Genomic DNA, 23,442 nt, shown 5'->3' with positions numbered 1-23,442 from the left:
AAGAAGACTAGTGGAGGGATCTTATCAACGTGTACAAACATTTCATAGGAGGAAATTAGAACAAGGGAACCAGGCTTTTCTGAGTAATGCCCAGTGATAGGACAGGAGACAATACAGGCAAATGAAAACACAAAATATTACATCTAACCACAGGAAAACACTTTTCCATTTGAGGGTGGTGGAACAGTAGAAGAGGCTGCCCAGAGAGACTATGGATTCTCCGTGAAGATATTAAAAGCTTGGCTGGATATGTTCAGGGAAAAACCTGCTCTAGCTTGAACAGTGAGGCTAGACAAGATGATCCCAAGGGGGTAACTTCCACCCTCAATAACTCTGTCATTTGCTGGTGCTTCAGTACATAAACAGCAGCCTTTGCTTGCAATGACCCAACTACAGCTGATACAAACGTATGCAAGTATCTCCCCATGGTTTCTTGGTGTGCCTTCTCTCCTTCTGCCAACAACAGATTGCATCAAATTGAAGAATTTAATTCCAGTCTTAAAACTTAAATGTGACAAGTAATTAATTCCTTAATAAGCTGTTGTAATTCACCTTTATTATCTTGTGTCCTTGTGGCAGCTGTGCATATCTCACTCCTTTCCACCTTTTGGCATGTGAACTGCACTCATTTACCTCATTCCCACTAAAACTGAAAATGCAGAAATTAAATTGAAGGGAAGTATGCAATTGACTTCATTATAGAAAGTAGAAGAAACTACCTCACAGAAGTCAGCATGTCTGGCATGAAAGTCAAAGAAATTCACAAAACACGAGTGAAACAATGCAATTTATGAAGATATGTCAATCTACTATTAATACTGGAAAGGTACATACTCACATATTCATATCAGAATTCTTTAAATCTGATATGAAAAGAATTCCTTCTTTGAAGGAAGAAAAGTATCTTGAATACCTAATTTACCAATGTTAAAACATTTTAACTTTCTTAAAATATAAGCTGACAGATTTCAGCATATTATTAATAGTATATTATACTTCGTGCTTCCTCCTCCTTTGGGGAAAAAAGAAGAAGAAAACTATATTTCTGAAGAGTAAAAATTCTACTATTCCTAGGCAGACTTGATCAAGAAATTAGTAATTCAATATTTACAATGCATCTTGCAAGCTAAAATATTGACTTCTGTACTATGATAACAATGTTGGTATAGCAACAGGTCTTAAGATTCAGTAAGTCAGACACTAACACTTCTGGCTTCCTCTTGTAATCTGCACAGCATGGCAACACTTCAAAACATAACATTGTCAAACTACAGTAAAAAAAAAGCAAGCTTGGGAAATTTATGTTGTGTAATTTCCTGGAGAAAAAAAAACCCCTCTAAAACATTAAAAATCCTAGTAAGATTACAAAGGTAAAAAAAATCAGGTTTTCCAAAACAGATAAATTTCATAACACAGATCAATAGTAAAGTAAGAAAACTGAAGTTGTGGTTTCCCTTCTGTGTAAGTCCACCATATTCTCAATCACACATGGATTTTACTTCCTATAGGTAAAATTTACGCTTTCAGGTCAATACTGTTGTGTAACCAAAGAAAGAAAAAGCCATACCACAAAAAACAAATCCAAACTAAACTTTGTGTTTTTCCATGCTACAAAGCAGACTACTGTGGCTAGTTCATTAGAAGAATTAGTACAGGAATTGGCATACTTGGTTATGGCAAAACAAAGTTCCTCAGTACCTCTGAATTTACAACACTCTATTGGAACATTGGTTTCTAGCAAAAGAAAAGCTCAGTTACTCAAGGCACAAAACCAATCTGCCAGCAAGAGATGAGAAATACGGATTAAGATTTCACAATAAAACTTCAATATGGTCTACTGTTTACAATGTCACCTTTAAATTCAGAAAAGGTAAATCTCTCCCACTATTAAATTTTCCCTTTCATGGTTAACACTAAATTGATCATTAGGAGCAGTAAAAGGATCTTGAGTTCAGCCCAGCTTGCAAAGACAAGAGAAGCCACACTCACATGATCAAATAATCCATGATGGAACAACTCCCAGCTCTGTGTTAATTAAGGTTATAATTTGATTTTCAGGCTTTAAACGAAATCTCCACAGCAGGCTGCGAGGAAGAAAACAAGCCACCTTCCAGAAGGAAAACAGTACTAGAATTTACTATTCAATATCACACAGGATTTCGGCAGCAAATCCATCCATGTTAAGGCCCTACCATGCCTGACAACAGAGAAAACAAGTAGGAGGAGATAATTCCTGCTCAGAAAAGCCTGAAATCTGGCAATATGTAGAACAATCCATGAACAATATGCAAGACAATCTGATCTACCAAAGCCTTGATGGATGTTCTTAACCACAGCACATGGATGGCTACACTACAGCAACGTACTCCAAGATTTTAATTAGGCTGCAGCCAAATGAGCGTACCAGGTTTCATTGCCTCACAGAGCACATCTCACAACCCCAAATAAATCCCCACTAGGAGAACAGAAATTAAGAAAAAAACGTGTCTGAAATGGAAACAAGACTCTTGCTTTCTGCTGTATGCCAGCATCTGCTTTTGTCTTAATGCTCTTCCAGTAAATGAGAATGCACTGCAAGTACAGGCAGAATTAGAAAAGAAAGCAATATGGCTCCAAGATAGCATGACACCCTTATATGGTGGCTCCTTTGCTGAAACCATCTACTTGGGTGTAGAGAAAGATAAATATATCCTGTAATGCAATTAGCTTCTAAGCACAAAAGAGGTACAATGATCAGAAAAAGATCCATTGGCATCATCAGTGAAAACACACAGTAAGAAAGGAAAATACTTATCAGTGGTAGGAGTGTGTCCCTACCAAGTTAGTAAATTACGGGAGGTGAGCAGGTAAGGTTTGAAGCATACTGTAAACTGGCTTATAATTAACTGTTACTCTCTTAAGATCACCTGACATCTCCATCTGTTCTTCATTACTTGGATAAACTTCAACTTTTTGAATTGTGTTGTACTTGGAATTTGCCTTACATTAAATATTTAGGAAAAAATAACAGTGTCGTTCTGCAATTTCTAAGGATGAGGCTAAAACCACGTTTTTCACATGTATGGTAACATTAATCTTATGATCTTTTCCTTGAGATGCTTTGCTCTTGCATGGGTTGGAGGACAACTTCTGAAAGACACCAGAAAGTTTGTGCATTTTTGCTCCATGAAAACAAAAAAAGAAACCTTGGCAAAACTATGTGATTTTGAGAAACCACAGCGAAGTTTACAGAGACTTTGCAGCATGGTGTGACTTTGCCAACACACTCTATATAAAAATAAATGCTCACTAAAGCACACACCCTTGCAAAAAGCAGGAGCAGAGCCTGAGTCATCTGCTGTTGATAGATCTCTAAGAAACAACTTGACAAAGCGTCGCGTTTTACTCTCAGGCTGCCGCCCAAAGGCCAACAACCACCTGCTGCTTCTCTTGCCTCGAGTGCCAAAGACCTGCAAGGTTTGCAGAAACAGGCTAAAGATGCACATAGGTCTCAATCTAATAGCACACCAGGAAGACTTCTTTTGGTTTGTTCTTTTCTTTGCAAGAGGACTACAGAAGCTGTGAAGATTCCTGTAAAGAAATGTAAGCTATGCCTCCAGGGCAATTTTTGGCTTATTGACCACATTACTCTCACCTTCTGAAACAAATGAAACAAATAACGCCTTTAACCTCTAGACAGTCCTTTTTTCTCTTCTGCAGTGGGACCACAATAAGTCAGATGTCCTGTGGGCAAACCAGTGAAAAATCACAGACTGAGAAAAATTGATAATGTATAGGTTTGAGTTATCCCTTCACTGTCTTCTTTCTTAATCACTGCAAAACATCTCTCATGTGCTCATCATCGCAGCTTAAAATGCTCTTTATACACCTTTATGTCACTAAGATACTTAGAGCATTAGATTGTGTTTAACTGATCCAGTGATTTTCTTTTTGCAGCCCTTAAGATTCTACAGTGTTAAAAATGTTTTTAAGAAACATTAAGAACAAAGAAAGACAATTAGACCACTACAGATGCAAATAATAAATCTATTAGCTGATAAAATATAATGTTGGTAAAAGTAATAACCAGAAGCACTAAGATTGACCTGAACTGTATCTTTTCTCAATAATAACAAGCTCTTGTATTTCAAGGTAAAGCTAAAGAATGGGAAAACAGAAAAGCGATATTTTACCAAGGAAATATAATCAAAGACCAATGACAAATAGAAGATCTCTCGGAAAATGGCTCAAGTTTTAAATAGCTGGTATCCAGTGTAAGCATAGAATCATAAAGAAAGGAATTTCTCTGCAGAGTACATTACATTTTTCTTTCAATTGTATTCATTCACTTGTCTGTTCATTTGCTCTGAGTTTTCTCAGTATCTGACCTATTATTTACAAGATGAAATTCCTAGTATTTTTACTAGGAAATGAACTGCTAAAATAGACCCAAAAAATCTAGGCATTTTTTTGGCCCTTCTATATTTTCAATATTTGGGTTTAAATTTTAGCCTATTTCGATTTAGCATTGCAGTCAAGAATCTGTAGAAGTAAACTTAAGTTAAAAAAAACCAATAAAAATCTTCAAATTTGTGTCTGTTATCCCAAACCCACCAAACTAAAAGCTCAACTTACATCTCAAATAGATCCAGCTACATTAAGGTATGTACCTGCAAGGCAGATTTTCACAAAAAGCTAAAAGCAGTACGTATCATAGTCTGCAGTCCTATAAGGCTCACAGTCCCAGGTTTAAGATTTTTAAAGAATACTTTTCATTCCCACTCATACCGCACTGTGGCGCAATGAAAGTAGTGGTTCATTTGGGAATGCGAGGTGAATATGTGGATATTGAACAGAGCAGGGATAGCTCAAAGTTGCTGTCTGCCCCAGAAAGCATTGAGATCTACTCCCTTTAAGAGAGCAGTGAGTAATGTGCATTTTAAAAGACCGTCCCGCTGAACAGAAGAGTATAGGGGAAGTAATTTTGAGACAGCAAAGGGATTTTAAGAGTTTCTGTCAGTGAAACGTTATGTCTTAGTTCCCTGCTGAAAAAAAACCCCCTTTCATTATAGAGAATGGCAGAAGACCAAAGTCTTAAGAGGAAATTCCCCATACATAACAAAAGGTTTCAGTGATTAAGTGAAATGGGAAATCTGAACAGCTTGCCCTGTTCTATCATTATGCTACATTATGGAGAGAAATTATTTTAAATTAGATTAAATTCAAATTAATCAAGATACTTATAAAATTTTCAGAATATTTACTTCAACCCCCTAGATGTACTTGTTAATCTTAGCAGCAATATGAAGGATAGCTCTTGTTAAGTATCCCTCTCATGGAGCTCTGCTTCAAATATTTAATTCATTTTAACTTCAATTATGGAAACACAAACAGTATTGACATAATAACATCAAGTAAATTTCACAGATGATGTTAGTGAATATTTATTTATAGTTCATATTTATTTATATGAGCTAAACCAGGACCACATGATCCCACTAGATATATGCACACTGACTCTGAAAGACAAGTTTGGTTTCAGGGTAGTTTTTCCTCCCTCTGACAGCACCACTGTAGATTTTTAAAAATCCTAAATTAACACTTTTCATGTCCTTCTTGTAATGAGGCCAAAGAGGTTGTAAATACACAGAAAAGCCATTTAGACATGGTACATTTACACACAACTAAATCCTTGGCATCAAAGGAAACACAGAACCTCAAATGACATCTTGCAGAGGCTTTGTGTAAAGCAGTTAAAAGGCCCTAAGTATTTTGTGATCTTTCAGTGTAAAATTATGAAAACAGGAGTACCTGGAGGAAAATAACCAAAAGTTTTGATTCTTTTGGAGAAGTAGAAAGCTAGGCAACTCATCTCATGAAAGGAGCTTATTATCTCTTGGAAAAAAATATTTTTTCTATTGCAAACCCAGATTAAGTTAGCAATTTGCTAACAAAAAAAAAAAAAAAAAAAAAAAAAAAAAAAAAAAAAAAAAAAAAAAAGCGATGATACAGCTCCCCGTCATAAGAAAAAGCAAAGCTCATTTAAATCTTGATGTCAGCTTGAATTAATTTATTTCAGACCTGTGGCAATATCCCCTGATGCTGCAGGTTTTTTAATTATTAGGCATAAAAGCAGCTGTCTAATAAATCCCAACAGTAAGGATAACGGTAAAAACATTTTACTTTCTGCAAACTCTCTGAGACCATAAATGCTGCATTTATTCTGAGTGTTCAGATCAAGATGAATCCATAGAAGCATCTGGAGACAATTATTCAGCTAGAATTAAAAGCAGAACAGACCTGAGAGATCTGTGCTGAAAGAAGTGAGCCTTTGTGCTCTGAAAACAGCAAAGTGCCAGTGCAGGGGCTCTGAAGATTTGTTATGTGGGTTTTGGTACCAAGGATCATTTCATCTCCTCTAGGAAGATGGTGCACTAGTGAAAGCAAGCCATTTTACATGAGGAAAAAGGAAGATTTTCTGCTTGTCGTGTATATATATGCCAAATAGGGAAAAGAGCCAAACAACCAATATGTTGCTGTTCTGACAGGATTAGAAGAAGTCACATCACAGAGAAGCAATAAAGACACTTAGCACCTGGTTCCCCACCCCAGATTTCTTTAGATTTGCCAGAATCTTCGCTATCAAAGGCAGAAGACATTTTTAGCACAAGAAAGCCATCACAAAAGTCTGGTAAGGGAGTTATGCTTTCTGGCTCGCCTTAACAGAAACTGCCCACTGCTAAGGAAATTCTGGCTAATACACAGTTCCAGTTAAAAGCATTCTCTAATTAAGCTAATTCTTTCCCACCACATAGTGTCTGAGGTTTTTTTCTTGCAACATGTAAGTAACAGAATTTGGGAGGTTCCATCAATAATGCTTAAATAACAACCTCCTTGATACACAAAGCCTATCTGCAGAATGATCCAGATCTTATTAATGAAGGACAAAGAATCATGTTTGTTACTGCTGATTTTCTCTTATACATGTTGTAACAATGTAAGTTACTTGAAATATGCAGGATGAAACATGTAGGATATAAGTTAGCTCAGTCTGTATCTACAAGCCCTGGTAAAAGGAAATTACTTAGAGAACCCAAATTCACGCTTATATTAAGCTCTCATTCCTGGTCTGGCTCCCCAGGTGCATCTTTGTAAACTTCATCTGCTGGTCTTCCCAAAAAGGACAGGAGGAGATGCCATATGTATTAAGTACACCCATATCTGATTTCATGAACAAGATTTGCTATGATTTAAGAAATTCCATCACAAGGGACCAGGCTACTTGTGAAAAATCTCAGTATAGGACAATTTTTAGAGTTTACTTTATCAGCTATCCAATTTCAACCAGCCCTGGACACAAGCCTGAAACAGTCTGTTAACAGGAGTGTATCATAATGTCTGTGTGTTAACCAGAAGAAGCACAATTTTGAGATTTTTGCTTTACTATTAAAAAAATTATTAAACTCATGAAATCTAACAGCTAAAGACAGCTACTACGGAGGAGGTGTTTCCCTTTGCTAAACGCAAGGCTTTATTTTTATGTTTTGGTTTTTTTCTGATCAAGATTTCCCATCTGCTATGTTCTCCACTAAGGAATTTTCCAGTGAGCTCTCTTCAGATTTCACTTGACAATCATTTGGACAGGAAAGGCTGCTTTTCCCACAGTTGTCTCTCAGGTTCAATTGCACTGCCTCGACCATCGAAAAAACATACCACTGCAATGTGAACGAACTTTTAGAAGCCTACAGTGTGGGGTTTTGCTAATCTGAAGGCAGAAACCCCAGCTCTGTGTCCTCACCCTTCCACTGTTTTCCCATATTACAGCAAAATCTGAATCATCTTGATGCCTTTCTGAACATGGACCTACCTTGTGGGTATAACAAAGCAACATGTTCTTCTGCCTTGGAAAGCCCTTCTTCAAACTGGCCAAAATAAGGCACAGAGCATGCAGACACACAATAAGGTTAATAGAAAAAGCAGACTGGAGATACTCTCCTTCTGGCAGATGAGATGAGGCTCTGGACTGATCCTTATAGAGGATGCAGAAGGAGAAAATGTCTGACCTAGTTAAGTGGATGCTGTATCTGTTGTTCATCATTCAAGACACAGCAAGTTCATCAGAGCCTGGAGCCTTCTAAAACCCTTATGGAACCTGTCACATCCATAGTTTTTATTTAAGCTCCAGGTCTGTATGACAGTAAGTAACAACAACAAAATAATAATAATAAAAAAAATATATATAAACACACACATGAAGTTCACATGAGCTTATCAAGATAGGGATTGCATTTCTCTCATAATGGACGAAAAAAGGGAAGCCAGGGTGACCTACGGAACACCAGACGGTGAGCACCTTCTGAATTCTGTCACCTACAGAATCATAAAAGTACTTCCTCCATTCATATACTATAAAAAAATCTACCAGTCCTCATATGTATCTGAGATACAAGATATGTCAAAACATGGAGGAAACACCCTTTTCCTCCACAGCAGAATCTGTGTATTAATTTTCTGCCTTTAAATATGCATCAAAGTTATGTTTTGATTTGAAGTTCCTCTGCCCTTTATAAAGCATCCAAAGACATTCAAAACACACAGAATCAGCATCAGCAACCATCCAGGAAAACAGAAGTGTCCAAATAATTTTGAAAGCCACAATGATGCCTTCATAATCTAAATGAAAACTGTACAAGTATCAGACAGCTCATGAGATTCAAGACAATTCAGGAGTCATTGCCTGGCTTCAACAGTGAGAATGCATACATTCACTTTTTATTTTACAAAGTAATTCTGACAATATTTTTCAGCTTAAGCAATGCCGCAGTGGCAACTTTTCAATGTGCCCTTTAATAACTGGAGTGGTACAAGTGAACTGAGTGAAGCAGAATCTTTGTGTGACAGGAGTTAACAAAGCCCATGAAAAGGCTAAACCACACATTGTTTCATAAAATAAGAGAGTTCAGAAGTGGTGCTGATCTGTATTTACATTCTGGTAGCACCCATCAGCTGTTCTGTGCCTAACATTTGAAGGGAATTCAGAGGAGGTGCTTTCCAGAGAAGCCCTACACTTAAAGGAATTACTACCATCATCTATCATATTTCACCAGAAAGGACCTAGGGCATGCAGAGTTTAACACACTGCCCTTAGACAGAGATCATCTGAAGGAAAGCTGACCCTCAATATTTCAAAGCAGTGATTTCCTCACATGATGCTCTAATACAGTAACTGGTGCATCTGAGCAATGGCAGCTGTGGGAAAGGACGCTGCCAAACTTGGAGCAAACCTTCCAGAGTGCTCATTGTGCTCATTTAGCACAATGTTCCATATCCCTTTGAAAGTCAACCGATTTTAATAAAGCCTGCAAGGCTGAAGTCCTGGTTGTTTGAGATCAAAGAGGGTTTCCGTCCTAAAACTCCTTCCTCAATGTTTTTCACACCCAGATTACTCTAAATGCTGTTACTGTAGCTAGTCCATGCCGACATCTGAGAAGCTCATTTGGCATCCATTCATCCTAGCAAAAGTGAGCTGTCACTAAAAAAAAAGGTATCACAAAAGTGTTATCACTACAGAGAGCTCAGTGTGCACTGTTCTGAATTTACCTCTGCATTTTACTCAGGCTCTCACTTGCTGCCCTTTGCAAGCCCTGCAGAACCTGCTGTGAATAACTTGCTCTGTTTCACCTTGGACCTCTCATCACCAGAGAGGAGATCACTGGAGCCTCAGTCACTCCAGCCCTGGTGGCTGGTACAGAACCCTGACACCCGAGGAGGAATAAATAGTGTGATTTTTCCAGCTGGCTGTCCCTTTTTCTTTTTTTTTTTTTTCTTAAGTCTATTAAAGCAACATATTGTAAAGTCACAGGCAGCTACCTATAAAGCTGGAAGTCTGCGTTTGCTAATTATATTAAGCACTGGAATGTGGTAGCTCATGGAGTGTGTAAGGCAGGTATCCATCAAACCATTTGTAAATTACATAGTGGAAGTGCTGTTCAGGATCCTGAACATTACCCTCCAGTGTTACTAATCCTTTATGCAGATATGTGCTGTTTAATTGCCAGTTGGGAATTACAATGACACGTTACATGACTAATTTTTCAAACTACAATTGTACTATTTCCCCCACCCTCCTCCTTATACTTTTCCTGTCAATCTCCTTTTACTCTGTTGCTGTTTCTCTCGCCAAAACCACCTTCTTTGGTAGCAACTGCAAAACTTGAAAAGAAGAAAATGTACGGCATAGAATGGATTCAGTAAACCATGCTTTCACACGTCTCAAAACCAACCCTCTCTACCCAAACCCTATGTAATATTGCTTTGAAAGCTGGTGTCTCTCAAGAATATTCAATCTCTAATTATAATTTCCATGATGAGAAAAATACAGAGTAAAAAGAAGAACAACTACTGTTGCCACACTATGCTCAGGACTAAGAGAGACACTAAGTTAAGTATGTTTTTTGTGTGAGTGGTCTATACTCAGAGCAGTTTCAGGGAGCAATGTTGGTACAGACATGTTCCAAAATATCAGCCTTAAATTCCCCTACATCCAATAAATAGCCCTTGGATCCTAGATGCAATGCACAAGAAGGTATTTTGTAATAGGTCATAATGCCAAAAACTGAAAGGCACCAGTTGTAATGTGGAGTTTTTAGAACATGTAAGAGAACTAACTCCCCACCCGCCCCTCCCTGCGAAATGAATGACTCAGAATTTCTGAAGCACAGGAGACAGGGTCATTCAATACATAGCTCACAGTGGAGCTACATTCACACTTCTCAATACACCACTCTACAGTCTTTTTGCCCCAGGACAGTTTCCAAGAGCTTGTTTGATCAAAGGTATGCTCTGCCACCACAGATAGTCCTGCCTACTGGTGTGTTTGCAGGATTGGGACAAGTCATCAGAATTTTTTTCCTTTCTGCTAACAGATATTAATTCACTTTTTATCTTGCTAGAGTTTGAAAGTGATTTTGACAGTTGCAGCTACCTGAGATACAGAGAGCTCCAGAAATCCCCTAGGTTACAAAGTCCTGCAAACATATCAGAGACAAGATTACAACTGTGACTCCTGATGCAATTTCTGCCAACCTTTACATGGGTTTCCTCTATCTCACAAGCATTTATTCAGGTTTCCATACTCCAGGCACTATTCTACAAGCCCCTGCATTGACAGCCAGGAAAAACCATGAACACAAAACAGATCTGTCATCAGCGAATTGAGAACAATGAGAACAATTATGTCTCCATTACACTATTAGTCTCACATACAACCTCAGAGTGTCACAGATGATGGGAAACAGTATTTCCTAATTAGATGAATAAACTTTCATTCAATACTAATTATCTCTTGGGACCTTAATGAAAAGAGAAGGAAGGCTCTTTTAGCCTGGGGCCTGGAGAAGCACCCCACAAATCTTCATGTCAATGGACAGAAATAGAGATGAAACAAAAATGAAGCGGTATGGACATCTGACTCCCACATATTGCCCAGAGACATCACTTGCCAAATTACAACAAGCTTTATAGCATATTAAGTTTCAAATCAAAAAGATCAGGACAGGCAGTATTACAGACCCAACAGCTGCATCCACCTCATTACTTTACAAAGATTCCTTCTCAAAGCAGAAGTGCTCATTCAGGAAGGCACTGGCCAGTCTGTCACAGAACAGCCCTCAAAAGAAACGACTAACAAAACTCCTTCAAAAGAATGTTAGCAACTCCCTGTTGGCTTCTAACATCTAGAGACAAAAGTCAAACTGTAAAGCCACACCATGCTGATTCCCAGAAATGTACATAAGTTTCAAGTATTTTGGTGAGGGATGGGGGTAGGAGGAGAATGGAGAACATATTTGGCATGATTATTTTAATGTCGGCCCTCATTATTTTCCAGTTACTGTGAAGAATTTTCATTTTTACTACAGCATCTTTCTGATGAAAACAATTTATCAAAGTAAATCCCAAGCACACTATAAATCCAATACTAACCTGAAAACAAAAGCTTTCTTTTGCTATGATCAAACAGCATTTCCAAATACTTCACAACTTCTGCAAGCAAAAGAGCTCTGGTTTTAAGCAATTTTTATTTAGGCACTATGTCAAAATTCAATCTTCATTTTTTGAAGCTGCTGCTACAAAAATAAATTTTAAAAAAGCATAAAACAACTTGAAATGAATGAGGGTGGAAACTCAAAGACAGCTTTAGGTCAGAGATGGCTTTTCCAGTATGTTAATATGATCCTGTTTGTAAAAACAAGATAAATGAAAGAGCTGTCTGTTGGCTCCTGAGCTAAAGTGGACAAGATATTTGCTTGGACAGCTCTAGCAAAAGATGGAGGTGGGATGTAAGATAGGAAAGTGCATGAAACACACTTCCAGAACAGGTAACTGGTAACCATTATCATTTATCTCATGATCCACAAATAGGGTCATATTTTGCAAGCTGAGAGAGAGGAAGATATAAGAGTAATTACCTCTCTAACCAGATTCATGCAGTGCTTATCTCAAAGAAGACTTCACAAAAACCTAGATGAAGAAAAGATACTCTACTACAAAAAAAAGTGCAAGAAACCTAAATACTTAATTCAGCATGCTAGTTTGGAAAACCTCATCTTTGTCAGACACTGGGCAATTGCTTTTTCTACCTTCCTTTTCCCACAAGTTGCAGAAGCAGGATGGAACATGTGAATGTAGGATCTCATAGATTCTTACTGGAGACACTCAAGCAATGAGTGCTTCAGTATCTCTTTCATGTGAAAGGTGGGCCTGAACAATAAGAACATAGAATGACTTATTTATTGATGTGCTCAATCTTTCATAAAATGGCAAATAAAATTCTCACTTTAACTCCTTTGGTAACACAAGAATATTTTAAGAGGGTACTACTGCAAATGCACTAGCTAGAGGAAAGACACATTTGTTACTGCCATTTGCTGCCAGTGGCTACAAGTCCAGAGGATTTATGATTTTCTCACCAAGAAAAAAAACCTTTTGCAAACGACAGCAAGCTGTACTTTGTTAAATCTTGGTGGTTGCACAAATACAACAGAAGGAAGCGTGAAGACCCACTAAATGCTGAAACAAACATTAAACCAGGTAGCAATCTTTCATTAGTGATAATAAAAAAATGTTCAGTGATATGGCTGCATGAAAGGGCACACTACTTAGAGCTACCTCTAGAGTGTTAACCACAGCATGGCTTCTTGCTTTATTACATACATTTTATGATGAACAGCATGTAAAGTTCCAGCTGCAGAACTGATGTACGTGAAGTTCTTCCATAAATTGTGCTTGATACTTAGTATTTTCCATCTCAGCTACATGATGTTCCCATGTGACATTAAGTGCCCATACTTAAAGAATCTTGTGCAATTTTAATTAGCTTTGAATTTGTCACCCTCACTGAGAGTCCCTCAGCTTTTGCAAAACTGAAAGGCTAAGTAAGTCCAACCTATAATTTGTATGATTCTTATTACGTGGAAAAACTGTGTTACATCCTTTCATACCCAGCTCCTCCCAGGTTAGCAGTCCCAAGATTTTTGCACACTATTTATGTAATATTTATTACTACCAGGGAAAATGTTTAATAGCCTTTCTTACCTTGACTTGCTGAAGGTAGGTGAAGCCAAACACAGGTAAGCATTTATATATGAACATTGAACATAAAGCCATGATATTCTCCCCTCGTTCATTCCCTAGAAGAATCCAAGCATTTACCTTTCTGTGCAACTGAAAGCCACAAAGGTTTAGGCATGCTGACTGCAGCAAAACTCCTCTAATAACAGCACATTAATAATACTTAGCACTTTACAACCAGAGCATTTAACTTTCTAACCACTAACCTCCAAGAGCTCAGGGTCATCAAATCCATTCTGCACAGGGGGAAACCTGACACATGGAAGTTTCCCCAAGGTGACTTGACAGCTAAAACTGGGATCCAGAGTTTCTAAAACACGGATCAGTCCTCCAGGCACTCAGGCACACATTCACTTCCAAGGCTACTTGAAGCTAGAAAAGATCGCCTGATCAGCACTTGTATTTAGCTGTTTTAATAGACCTCTCTTTCCTACTCTCCTCTTCAATTCCATTTTTAGATACTTTTCTTAAATCTAACTGCAGCATTGCAGTCTGCTGTATGTTATGCAAGTTCAGCTTTATTCTGTCTAGCAGAAATGAAATTCTTCACAGTGCATACTTCAAAATAATTAAGACAGATCAGTATAGCAAAAAAGCCAGCAGAGATCAACCTGTCAAAGCAACCAGTCTGCACATTTCTCTCTCTCCTCCTCCAGTTAGGGAACAAATGAATAAACCAAAGACTGTTCTTGGCTCCTGTGCAAAATCAAAGCTCCTGTCCTTGCTCTTTGTGGGTACAGTGAGCAAAAGGATATGGTGTCTATGATCCACTGTGATGCTAAAGCATGGCAAGGACAAGAAGGTCAAGCAACAGGATACAAAACAGAGAGATAGTGGCAGGACAAGGAGGAAGAAAAAAACTTTGAATAGAACAGCATTTTTGAAGGAACTGCATCAATTTCTACAAGTATATACAGCTGAGAAAAATAATTTTCACTGCAATTTACTAAAAATTAGTAAATCCTTTAAGTACAATACAAATGGGATCATTCAGGGAACTTTCAAAAAAGCAGAATAAGACCCATATAGGTCAAATGAAGACAACATGCACATGGTAAAATGAAGACTATCTTCTGTGCTATGCAACAGAGCAAGTGAACATTCCTATACAATTCTATGATCTTGGAGGCAAAAACACATTTCCTGGCATTTACTTGACAATGTCACAGCTTCCAAGTTCTGTAGAAGTTCTCACTAATGTCAGACATGGACCTCAAACAGCAGAAATAGCAACTGTCACAAAACTATACACAAAGCTCTGAGCTATGGCTGAGGCAGACTACCTAAAATACATTTCGGCTTCCTTTTACCAGATGGCTCAGCCTGCTTGAAGAGCAAAACAAAATTGCTAAGCAGCATTATATCTTCATTAGTTTTCCACACCTAAGTCCTGAAATTGACTGTTTTTGTTACAGACAAACAAATATAAAGTTTAGTTATTAACCAGAAGTATTACTTTTCCTCAAGTACCATACCAATGTTTTGGTGCTTTCTTTCTCTTTTTCCTTGTAGAGACTGTAAAGAGTTTTACACTAAAACTTGCATCAGCTAAGCAGAAGAGATGTATCCTTTTGGCAAACTAACTTCAACTTTATCATGTTTCCACAAATACGTGCTTTGTTCTGCTGACATTGAAACACATCACATTGTTTTACAGAGCCCTCCAAACAAAACTATATGAAATATAAAGTTTTTATTTAGGACTGTTCCTGAAGCTGGCAAAGTTCCTTTCTATTTGAAGACTGTGCTGCCTGCCAAATGAGTCTAGACTTTTATTTTCTGTTGCAATTCTCATTTTATCAGAAGCATTGCTCCATTTTTACATGAATGTTAATTCCAATACATGCCAGTTGCAGAAAAATGTACTGGGTACTGCAGGTAGACTAGACCTTAAAGCATTTTCTCAGCTCTCACTCTGATGTGCACTGAAAAACCCTAATGCATACCTAATTAGGCTAACAAATTTTCAAGTTCCAGTAAGACAATTACATTTGCTACTGATGCAATTTGTTACAGTTCAGTTATATTCAGCAAGGCAACCCCCCAAAAAAACCAAAAGAAAATGTAAGGAACATTCAACAACAATTCTGGATTGAAGAGTTGATGAAGGTAATTGATATACCTTTGCTTTCTTCTTTTTAAAAGCAGCAGTTAAATTGGGTGTGTGAAAACCAAAGTTAAAAAAAAAAAAAAGAGCAGCTCTCTTAAATGTCCAAATAAATCTGTGCTGCAAGCAACCAGTGTGACAATTTTTAAGATACAGTTTGAGCCACCCAAAACACTACTTTGACTGCAGGAAGCCTGAATATGTGCAGCATGACTGTGCTCTTCACTAGTTTACGACATAATGGACAAAAGGACCAGTGACTGAGTCTCTGTCTCTTAATAACTGTTACTAGCAAAGGACCACCATCAACCAGAATAATAAGAAAGCAGAATAATGACTTCTTGCAGATCCTCCTGTCCATGGCCTTGCTAGAGAAAGCAAAGCAGGAGTCCATTAAGTGGTGAACATTCACTACCTGAGCAAGAGTTTTGAGAACAAGTGAGAAAATCACATACCAGAGGGGTCTGAAGACATGAAAGGATTAGGTGCCCATGTTCCCACTCACAACATAGACAGAAATATTTTAACATACAGATGGTGAGCCCAGAAGAAGTGAACCGAGAATGCAGGGGAATTCAGTCATGAAAAGCTGAGGTGGACAGCCAGATGTTTGTACACCTTATTTTGGATTGGACTCTACATACTTATACTACAGTCCAGAAGTAAAGTTGATTATTCTAGAAAAACTGCAAAAATATGCCTTTTAATGGACTATGCTCCTCCCCCCCCCCCCCCTTTTCTCTTTTTATTATTTTTATTATACAAGTGTTAAATCAGAAAGCAGAGTATCACAAGCAGGGTGTTCTGCGTTATGGCTCCTTGGAGAATGGGAAAGAAAAGAGGTCTCACATACATGGAAATTCTACTAAATGAGCAAAGAACCTCTGTGTCCGGCATCAAAAGTGTTAATACAGAGGGCAAAAAAACCTGTGCCTGGAATCTACTTAGCCGAGAGGACTTAAAAAGGACGCACCTCAGCAAGCTGCCTTAATACATTGTCTGACAGATGTCTAACAAGGGGAAATTGTACAAAGCTTTGGAGGACTCAGAACTGCACTATACAGAAATCAAAAACTTGAAATTAGTATTACACAACTTTATCAAAGAGTACTTACAGACTAAGAAGATACATGAGAGGTGAAACCCTGAAGAACATTACCAATAGTATTCAGAGACAAATCTAAATCAAAAAGCATTTGCAGAATGTGTGCTAAATCTGGGAAATTGGGAAATTGAAGGAAGGTTCTCCTGTTCTTCACAAGATTTTTTCAGATATTGCTGTAAAGACATTTTTGAGCCTGACATTCCATACCAAGCCCAATTTCAAACTTTTAAAAGATGCATAGCAACACGAGATGTACTTTAAAGGAATTCAAACATCAAAGTTTTCATTGGCTTACTGTTAAGTTTTCTGCTTTTGGAAGAAGCAGAGACTAACTTTTTTGACTGTTTTTTTACAAATGTTGTATGTTTCAAATGCTAATGTAGATGTCTGCCTTGGAAGATGAAAATCAACAGAATAGGTATCTCCACTGGGGTCAAGCCTTTAACTAACCCAACATGTTTGCTTTTCTTGAGTGTAAAACACTGCCTTCAGATACTTCTAGCCCACTAGAGCCCACTTTCTATTATGCAGTAAGATGTGCAGATAAATAACAGCTAAACCAAGAACCACCTCCTCTCCCTGTGCTACCTTATCAAACCTAAAATAAAAGACACAAGCAGAGGAGCTGGGGAGAGGCATGAGAACACAGTCCACCTGAAGGAAAAGTCACTGTGAAGACTACAGGAACTCACAATAGACTGCTGTGCTTTCCTCTGGAAGAAATATTGATCGAGAGTTAAATCCCACCAAAAATTTCACCGCCCACCTCTCCCCAAACACAAAAAAAATCTCCCACCAAATCAAAATACATCAGCAGCCTCTGAGGAATACTAGCCCCTGATCTACCTAGAGGGATTTTTAAGTAGCACAGAGCAATAAACCAGAACATAAAATGATTAGCAGCAGTGTAAGTTAATTCACTCACTGAAAAATAATGCAAGCTGTGTCTCAGGTCTCATAAATCAAGAAAATGTGTATAACTGAGTTACAGGTGGATGACTCTGCAGGCTGCACAGGATTGTGGGCAAAGCCCTGACTTCAAGGGTCAGAGACAGCATTTTTATAATATAGCTTCAGATTTTTCTTCTGAAATTAAATTATTCTGAGACATCTTCTGTGGAGTCAGCAAAAGATATTTTAAGTGCAGCTCGTCAGCATCGACAAACCTGGCTACTGTGCTGATGCCCGTATGGGTGAACACAGAATAAATGGAAGAAAGAAGTGTAATATGAAATGGTTGAATGACTAAGTGAGAAACAAGCACTGGCTCCACAGCTCTCTGTGTTGCTGGAAAAGATACTCCTGTCATTCATCTGCCTCCTCACCAGGGAAAAGGGAGTTTCTGTAGGTTTTCCAGGGTAAAAAGCAGAGAAGGATAGGGTGCCCCGAACAACACAACCACCTTTGCCTTCAAAGACTGATGTTTGGAAATGGACATTGCCTATCCCGGATCTCTATGATTTTAAGGACCTGTGTCAAATGGCACACACTTAATTCACAGATCCTGTAGGAAAGCTTACGGCATCCTGGCCTGTATCAGGAATGGTGTGGCCAGCAGGAGCAGGGAGGTCATTCTTCCCCTGTACTGGGCACTGGTGAGGCCACACCTTGAGTGCTGTCCCCAGCTCTGGCCCCTCAGTTTAGGAAGGATGCTGAGACATTCAGTGCATCCAGAGGAGGCAACGAGGCTGGTAAGGGGCTTGGAACACAAACCCTGTGAGGAGTGACTGAGGGAGCTGGGGTTGTTTAGCCTGGAGAAAAGGAGATTCAGAGGTGACCTTAACACTCTCTACAGATTCCTGAAAAGTGGCTGTAGCCAGATGGGGGTTGGCCTCTTTCTCCAGGCAGCAACTGACAGAACAAGAGGACACAGTCTAAAGCTGCACCAAGGGAAATATAAGTTGGATATTAGGAAAACATTTTTTATGGTAAGAGTAATAAAGTACTGGAATTGTCTGCCTGGGGAGGTGGTGGAGTCACCATCCCTGGATGTGTCTAAAAAACAGGCTGGATGTTGCACTCAGTGCCATGATTCAGTTGAGGTGTTAGGGCTGGGTTGGACTCGATGATCTTGGAGGTCTCTTCCAACCTAGTGATTCTGTGATTTCAAGTGAGAGTTAATAGGAAACAAGAGGGAATAATATGGCCTTGGTGACCACAGGAGTATCATAAAGCATTGCAAAGAGACTTGTCCTCGTCCTGTGCTCTCCACTAAAGAGAAAGATGAAGAATAAAAATTCATCTTTGTCACATTAGTTTTAGTCACCAGTGGTCAAAATTAAACCACAAAGAATTGAGTTATTTCATTCACCTTTCTTGTCTGAGTTAAACGGACTTTGACTTGTTGGTCAGGACTACATCATCACAGTTATAGCTGCTTTTGGAACTTGGAAACCAGGATTATCACAGTCACCATCCAAGGAATGGCCTCTCTGCTACTGTTGAGTGTTTTGTTTTGTTCTTCTGGCACTGTCTTTAAATGTTGAGGCTCTGTTACCCTTAGAAGAGTGATATAGTAAATCCCTGATAACCTCTGCAAATAGAAGCCTGGCAGCATATTCTGAGCAGATGTTAGGAACTGTAACACGTTGCACCACTATTTTCTTTGAGTACTTGCCCAACCAGCAAGCTGGCATTTAGAAAAGCAATCTAAAACACAGTCACAGCTGGATGATCTATTCACAAATATTCTTCCTTCCATTCCTGACCCATCAGTGGGATTAGCTGCCAAACTACTAACTGCCTTACCACCATCTGTGCTCAGGTTCCATTAGTAAACATTAGGTGTTTCAAGACATCCCAGTCCTGCACAAGCTATGCCCAGTTACTGCTTGCTGATATATCAATCCAGCTAAACAAGCCTGGAAAATGCAACAGGTAACCAAACACTCTCAGAACAAATTAACCTCTACAAAAACCAGGCACGTCAGGAATAAATCAACCTCTACATAAACAGGTACTTCATGTCCTATCCCACCAGAGTTAACTACTGACAAATACAAGGAAAAGCTCAGGTCAGGCCATAGTTGTTTTGCACAATTTACTGAAAAACAGGCCTTTACCTTGCTTGCTGACAGACACTGCAAATCCAAGCCTTCTCCTTCTTCTGGTAAGTGCTGCAGCTCTTGCAGATGTTGTACTTGCAGTCTTGGCACTGTCGCTTGCTGTTGATTAGAAATGTGAAAGGGGAACAGCAGCGAATACAGCAATGCTCATTGAACTTCTGCTGTTTGGAAAGGATGCTGCACTTGTTACCCTCTTCATCCAACTTCTGCTTCATTTCACTGGAATGAAGAGAACAAAAACATAAACAAAATTTCAATGGGAAATCTTTACCCTCTTTCCAAATATTCATGTTATACTCTTCAAATAACTTTTGCAGGTGTGAAATGAATATGAGAAATACATATTCTAAATTTAGAATTGGAAAGCAAAAATTCCTATGTTCCTTTAAGCCACCCAAGGCCAACCCACTCAAACTCTCTCTGAGTCACGAACTAGAGCAAAATATTCTCAGTTCCAGAGAGACAACCCTACGGAAAGCCAGGTTGCTGCTCCAGGCACTCCAGCTGTGCCAAGCCACAGAAGCCATGTGGAAATTCAGGGCTGCTCTCAGAACACTCTACAAATCAAAAATCAGTTTATGGAAGTCAAAAAGCTTGGCACGCAGTAATAAAAAAATCCTTCTGACCAATAGTTTTGAAAACAAAAAAGTTTGTTTTGCTCTGACCCATAGGGTCATATTATTCATAACAGCTCCAATTTGCCAAGCAACATTAATGATACCCTTCATTTCAGAGAGATTTAGGTGCTTTATTAGTTAGGACCAATAATAAGACGACTGCTAACTGTGAAAGTGTTTTCAGGCACTCTGCATAAAGTTTCCTGCATTACAGCAGAAGAGCTCATTTATTTAAAAAAAAACTGAAATAAATTGTGTATGCATGGTATTGAGTAAATTGCTTTCTCCCATTTTACAGTGCTTTTGGTATTTACAAATTAGGCAATATATTCCATGATAGGAGTAATAAAAAAGCATGCAGAAGGAAGAGTTTGACAGCACACAAGTCTGCAAATTCCTCACACCAGGACATACACTATGAGAACAAAAAATAAGAATCAATGAAAAAAGAGTAAAAGAAAAGCTTTTAACACAGAGTGCACTTACATTCATTCTATTTCTCAGAACTAGTGGTGAGCACCATACTATTTCCAATTGCTGATAAAAACTACTTGTAAGACTACAGTAACACAAAAGGCTAAACAAAATTTAGAGGTACCACAAAACAGATGAAGCCGCAAGAATACTTATTCATGACATGCTGACTTAGTCCTAAATTATCATTTAAATATCTTGCTACAGGAAGAAAAGAATACACTTATTGCATACTTATTCAGGAACTCAATCAAAATCATCTATTGATGAGATGATCAAGAACATGATTTTGAGCCAAGCCTGGAATTTTAAAAAGAATCACATTGCTGGGCTATATATCACCTTATTTGCCACTTCTGCCTCAGATTCATAACTCAAACTAGAACCACCTTTTTTATGAAAATCTGACAGGTCAATTCTAAACTTCAAATCTAAAAGACAAGTAAAACAGTGATCTAAACTATATAATTTTTGAACTTGCACATACAACATATTTAAGCATATTCCCAATATATGCCTTTTAATAAATTTAAAATTTGGAAACAACGTATGTTTCTGCTGCTCACACCCTGTACAGGGGTTTTCCTAAATTAGAGTAGGTGATCAAACAGATACTCTTTGCACTTTCAAGTAAATAATCTTTATGATTTTTTTCTGTCCAGATAGCAAAAAATGCTTGTTCTGCCACATTTTTACAGAATGTGCAGAATGTAAAAGGTAAGAGATTATCATGTAAGAGAGGAAATGTCTGAATTATGCAAGCCAAACTGACTTCCTTGGGTAAGGAAATTGATGGAACTGTCCCAGAGATTAAATGGAATGGCTAGACTAGTTTGTCTTAATCTCCATTATTCCCTCCTGCCATGGTACTACATGGACAATCTTTCTAGTGGAAGAAGAGAGGAAGCGAACCGTCTCCATGTTGCTCCTCCACCCACTGCAGACACACTGCTCTGCAGCAATGGGGGAGACACAGCACTGTTTCTGTGCAGAAGGTCAGGCAGGAGCCCCAGGTCCCAGGACAAAAGCTGATGAAGGTGAGGGCAGTATGATTCAAGGAGGATTTCTGGCATGGAAAAGTGTTCAGCAGCCCAAGATGCTGCCATCTTTGCTTCAGGATGGAGACCCCAGGCAGCAGATGCTGACCTTTTCATTAAAATGAGAACAGCTAAGGAGTCAGGGTCAGCGGGAGTGATAAAAGAAGAAATATTTGTCCTTATGGAGTTTTGTTATTTCCCAGAACTAGTAACACTGCTGCTTGGTAGTATAAGCCCACACACTCAACATTGTCATGCTCAGTGGCATTTTGAGCCCTCATTAGGGCCCTGATGCATGATAGCAAGATAAACCACAGAGGCAAAGCCACCAATTAAAACACTACAGTAATGCCTACAATATAAAACCAGGCAGCTTTGTTCACAACAGAGCTAATAAAGCCTGATACCAAGGAAGAGCTGAGCACACACTGAAATCTTTTCATCAGAACAGGCATTAATTACATCTCTCTCCTCTGTCTGGCTGCCAGTATTCGTTACAGTGGTAGAACTCAATACCATTAAGGCATCTGCCTCAGTGTTAAATAGGACTAAAATTGGCCAATGGATTAAAAAAGTAAATAGGATAGGGTTGGACAGCCTGTCAGAGAGAGAGCATGACAGAAAAAGCCTAATTTCCACAGGAAACCAGGCAGAACAGAAAAGAAAGCAAAGCACATCTCTCTGACAGCTGTAACAAATTAAGGTTCTCACGCACTGCCTGCCAAAGGCTATTCTATAAGGAGTCAAATGGCAAAAGGGACTGTCAACTGGACTTGTCATTTGAAGCCAAAAGGCTCCTCTCCACCCTCTTTCCTTGGAAGCAAAGCATGGGTTTCATATGAAAGCGAAGTACTGCAATTCAACCTGCCCGTTTTGAGGAAGATTAGCTGAAGTGAAACGTAGGCACTGGTTTACACTCAGCACTACCGAGAAAATCTTAGTTGGGACCATCCAGCTGGGTGACCACCCTGAGTGGATGATTAATGTGGTCATCAGTGTTGATACACTGAGAAAAGTCTGTCACACTGAAATTCAGGATGTACAAGCTGAACCCCAAGGCACCCCAAATTTGAAAATCTCAGGCTTTACTTTTAGGACGTTCAAATTGCTTAGTGCAAGAAGATTGTCAGAATGTTCTAAGGAAAGGGCAGCAACCAACAACAACTGATTGTCTCATGAAGTGATTCTCGCTTCCAAAAAGACAGCCACCTGTGCAACAGCTATTTCTAAGAAGGTGGTCGAAGCCCCCAGTCACTGCAAACATTATCCTCTCCTCCCCATGCAAAACTCTTTCCCCCAACAAAACACAGCTGAAGGGGATGGGACAGAGAACAGAGGGACAACGCCTCTCCCTCTCTGAATGCACACTCGTGTGTGCTTGCTTCCCCAAGGAGGGAACATAATGTATTCAGAGATGCATACATAGAAT

The 23,442-nt window shown here is 38.8% G+C and overlaps 1 protein-coding gene across 6 annotated transcripts in view; it reads right to left on the bottom strand.

The window, feature by feature from the left end:
- Positions 1–23,442, bottom strand: part of MYRIP (myosin VIIA and Rab interacting protein) — a 208,773-nt gene that overhangs the window by 93,273 nt on the left and 92,058 nt on the right. For all 6 annotated transcript variants that reach the window (XM_066321254.1, XM_066321216.1, XM_066321246.1 and 3 more), the window contains exon 3: positions 19,883–20,104. In XM_066321254.1, coding sequence (XP_066177351.1) covers positions 19,883–20,104 — 222 coding nt within the window. The remainder of the gene's footprint in view (positions 1–19,882; positions 20,105–23,442) is intronic.

Source organism: Sylvia atricapilla, chromosome 1, assembly GCF_009819655.1.
Source record: "Sylvia atricapilla isolate bSylAtr1 chromosome 1, bSylAtr1.pri, whole genome shotgun sequence".
In the NCBI taxonomy this organism is placed as follows: domain Eukaryota; kingdom Metazoa; phylum Chordata; class Aves; order Passeriformes; family Sylviidae; genus Sylvia; species Sylvia atricapilla.
The sequence above is the reverse complement of the archived record's forward strand: the minus strand, read 5'-3'. Positions and strand labels throughout refer to the sequence as shown.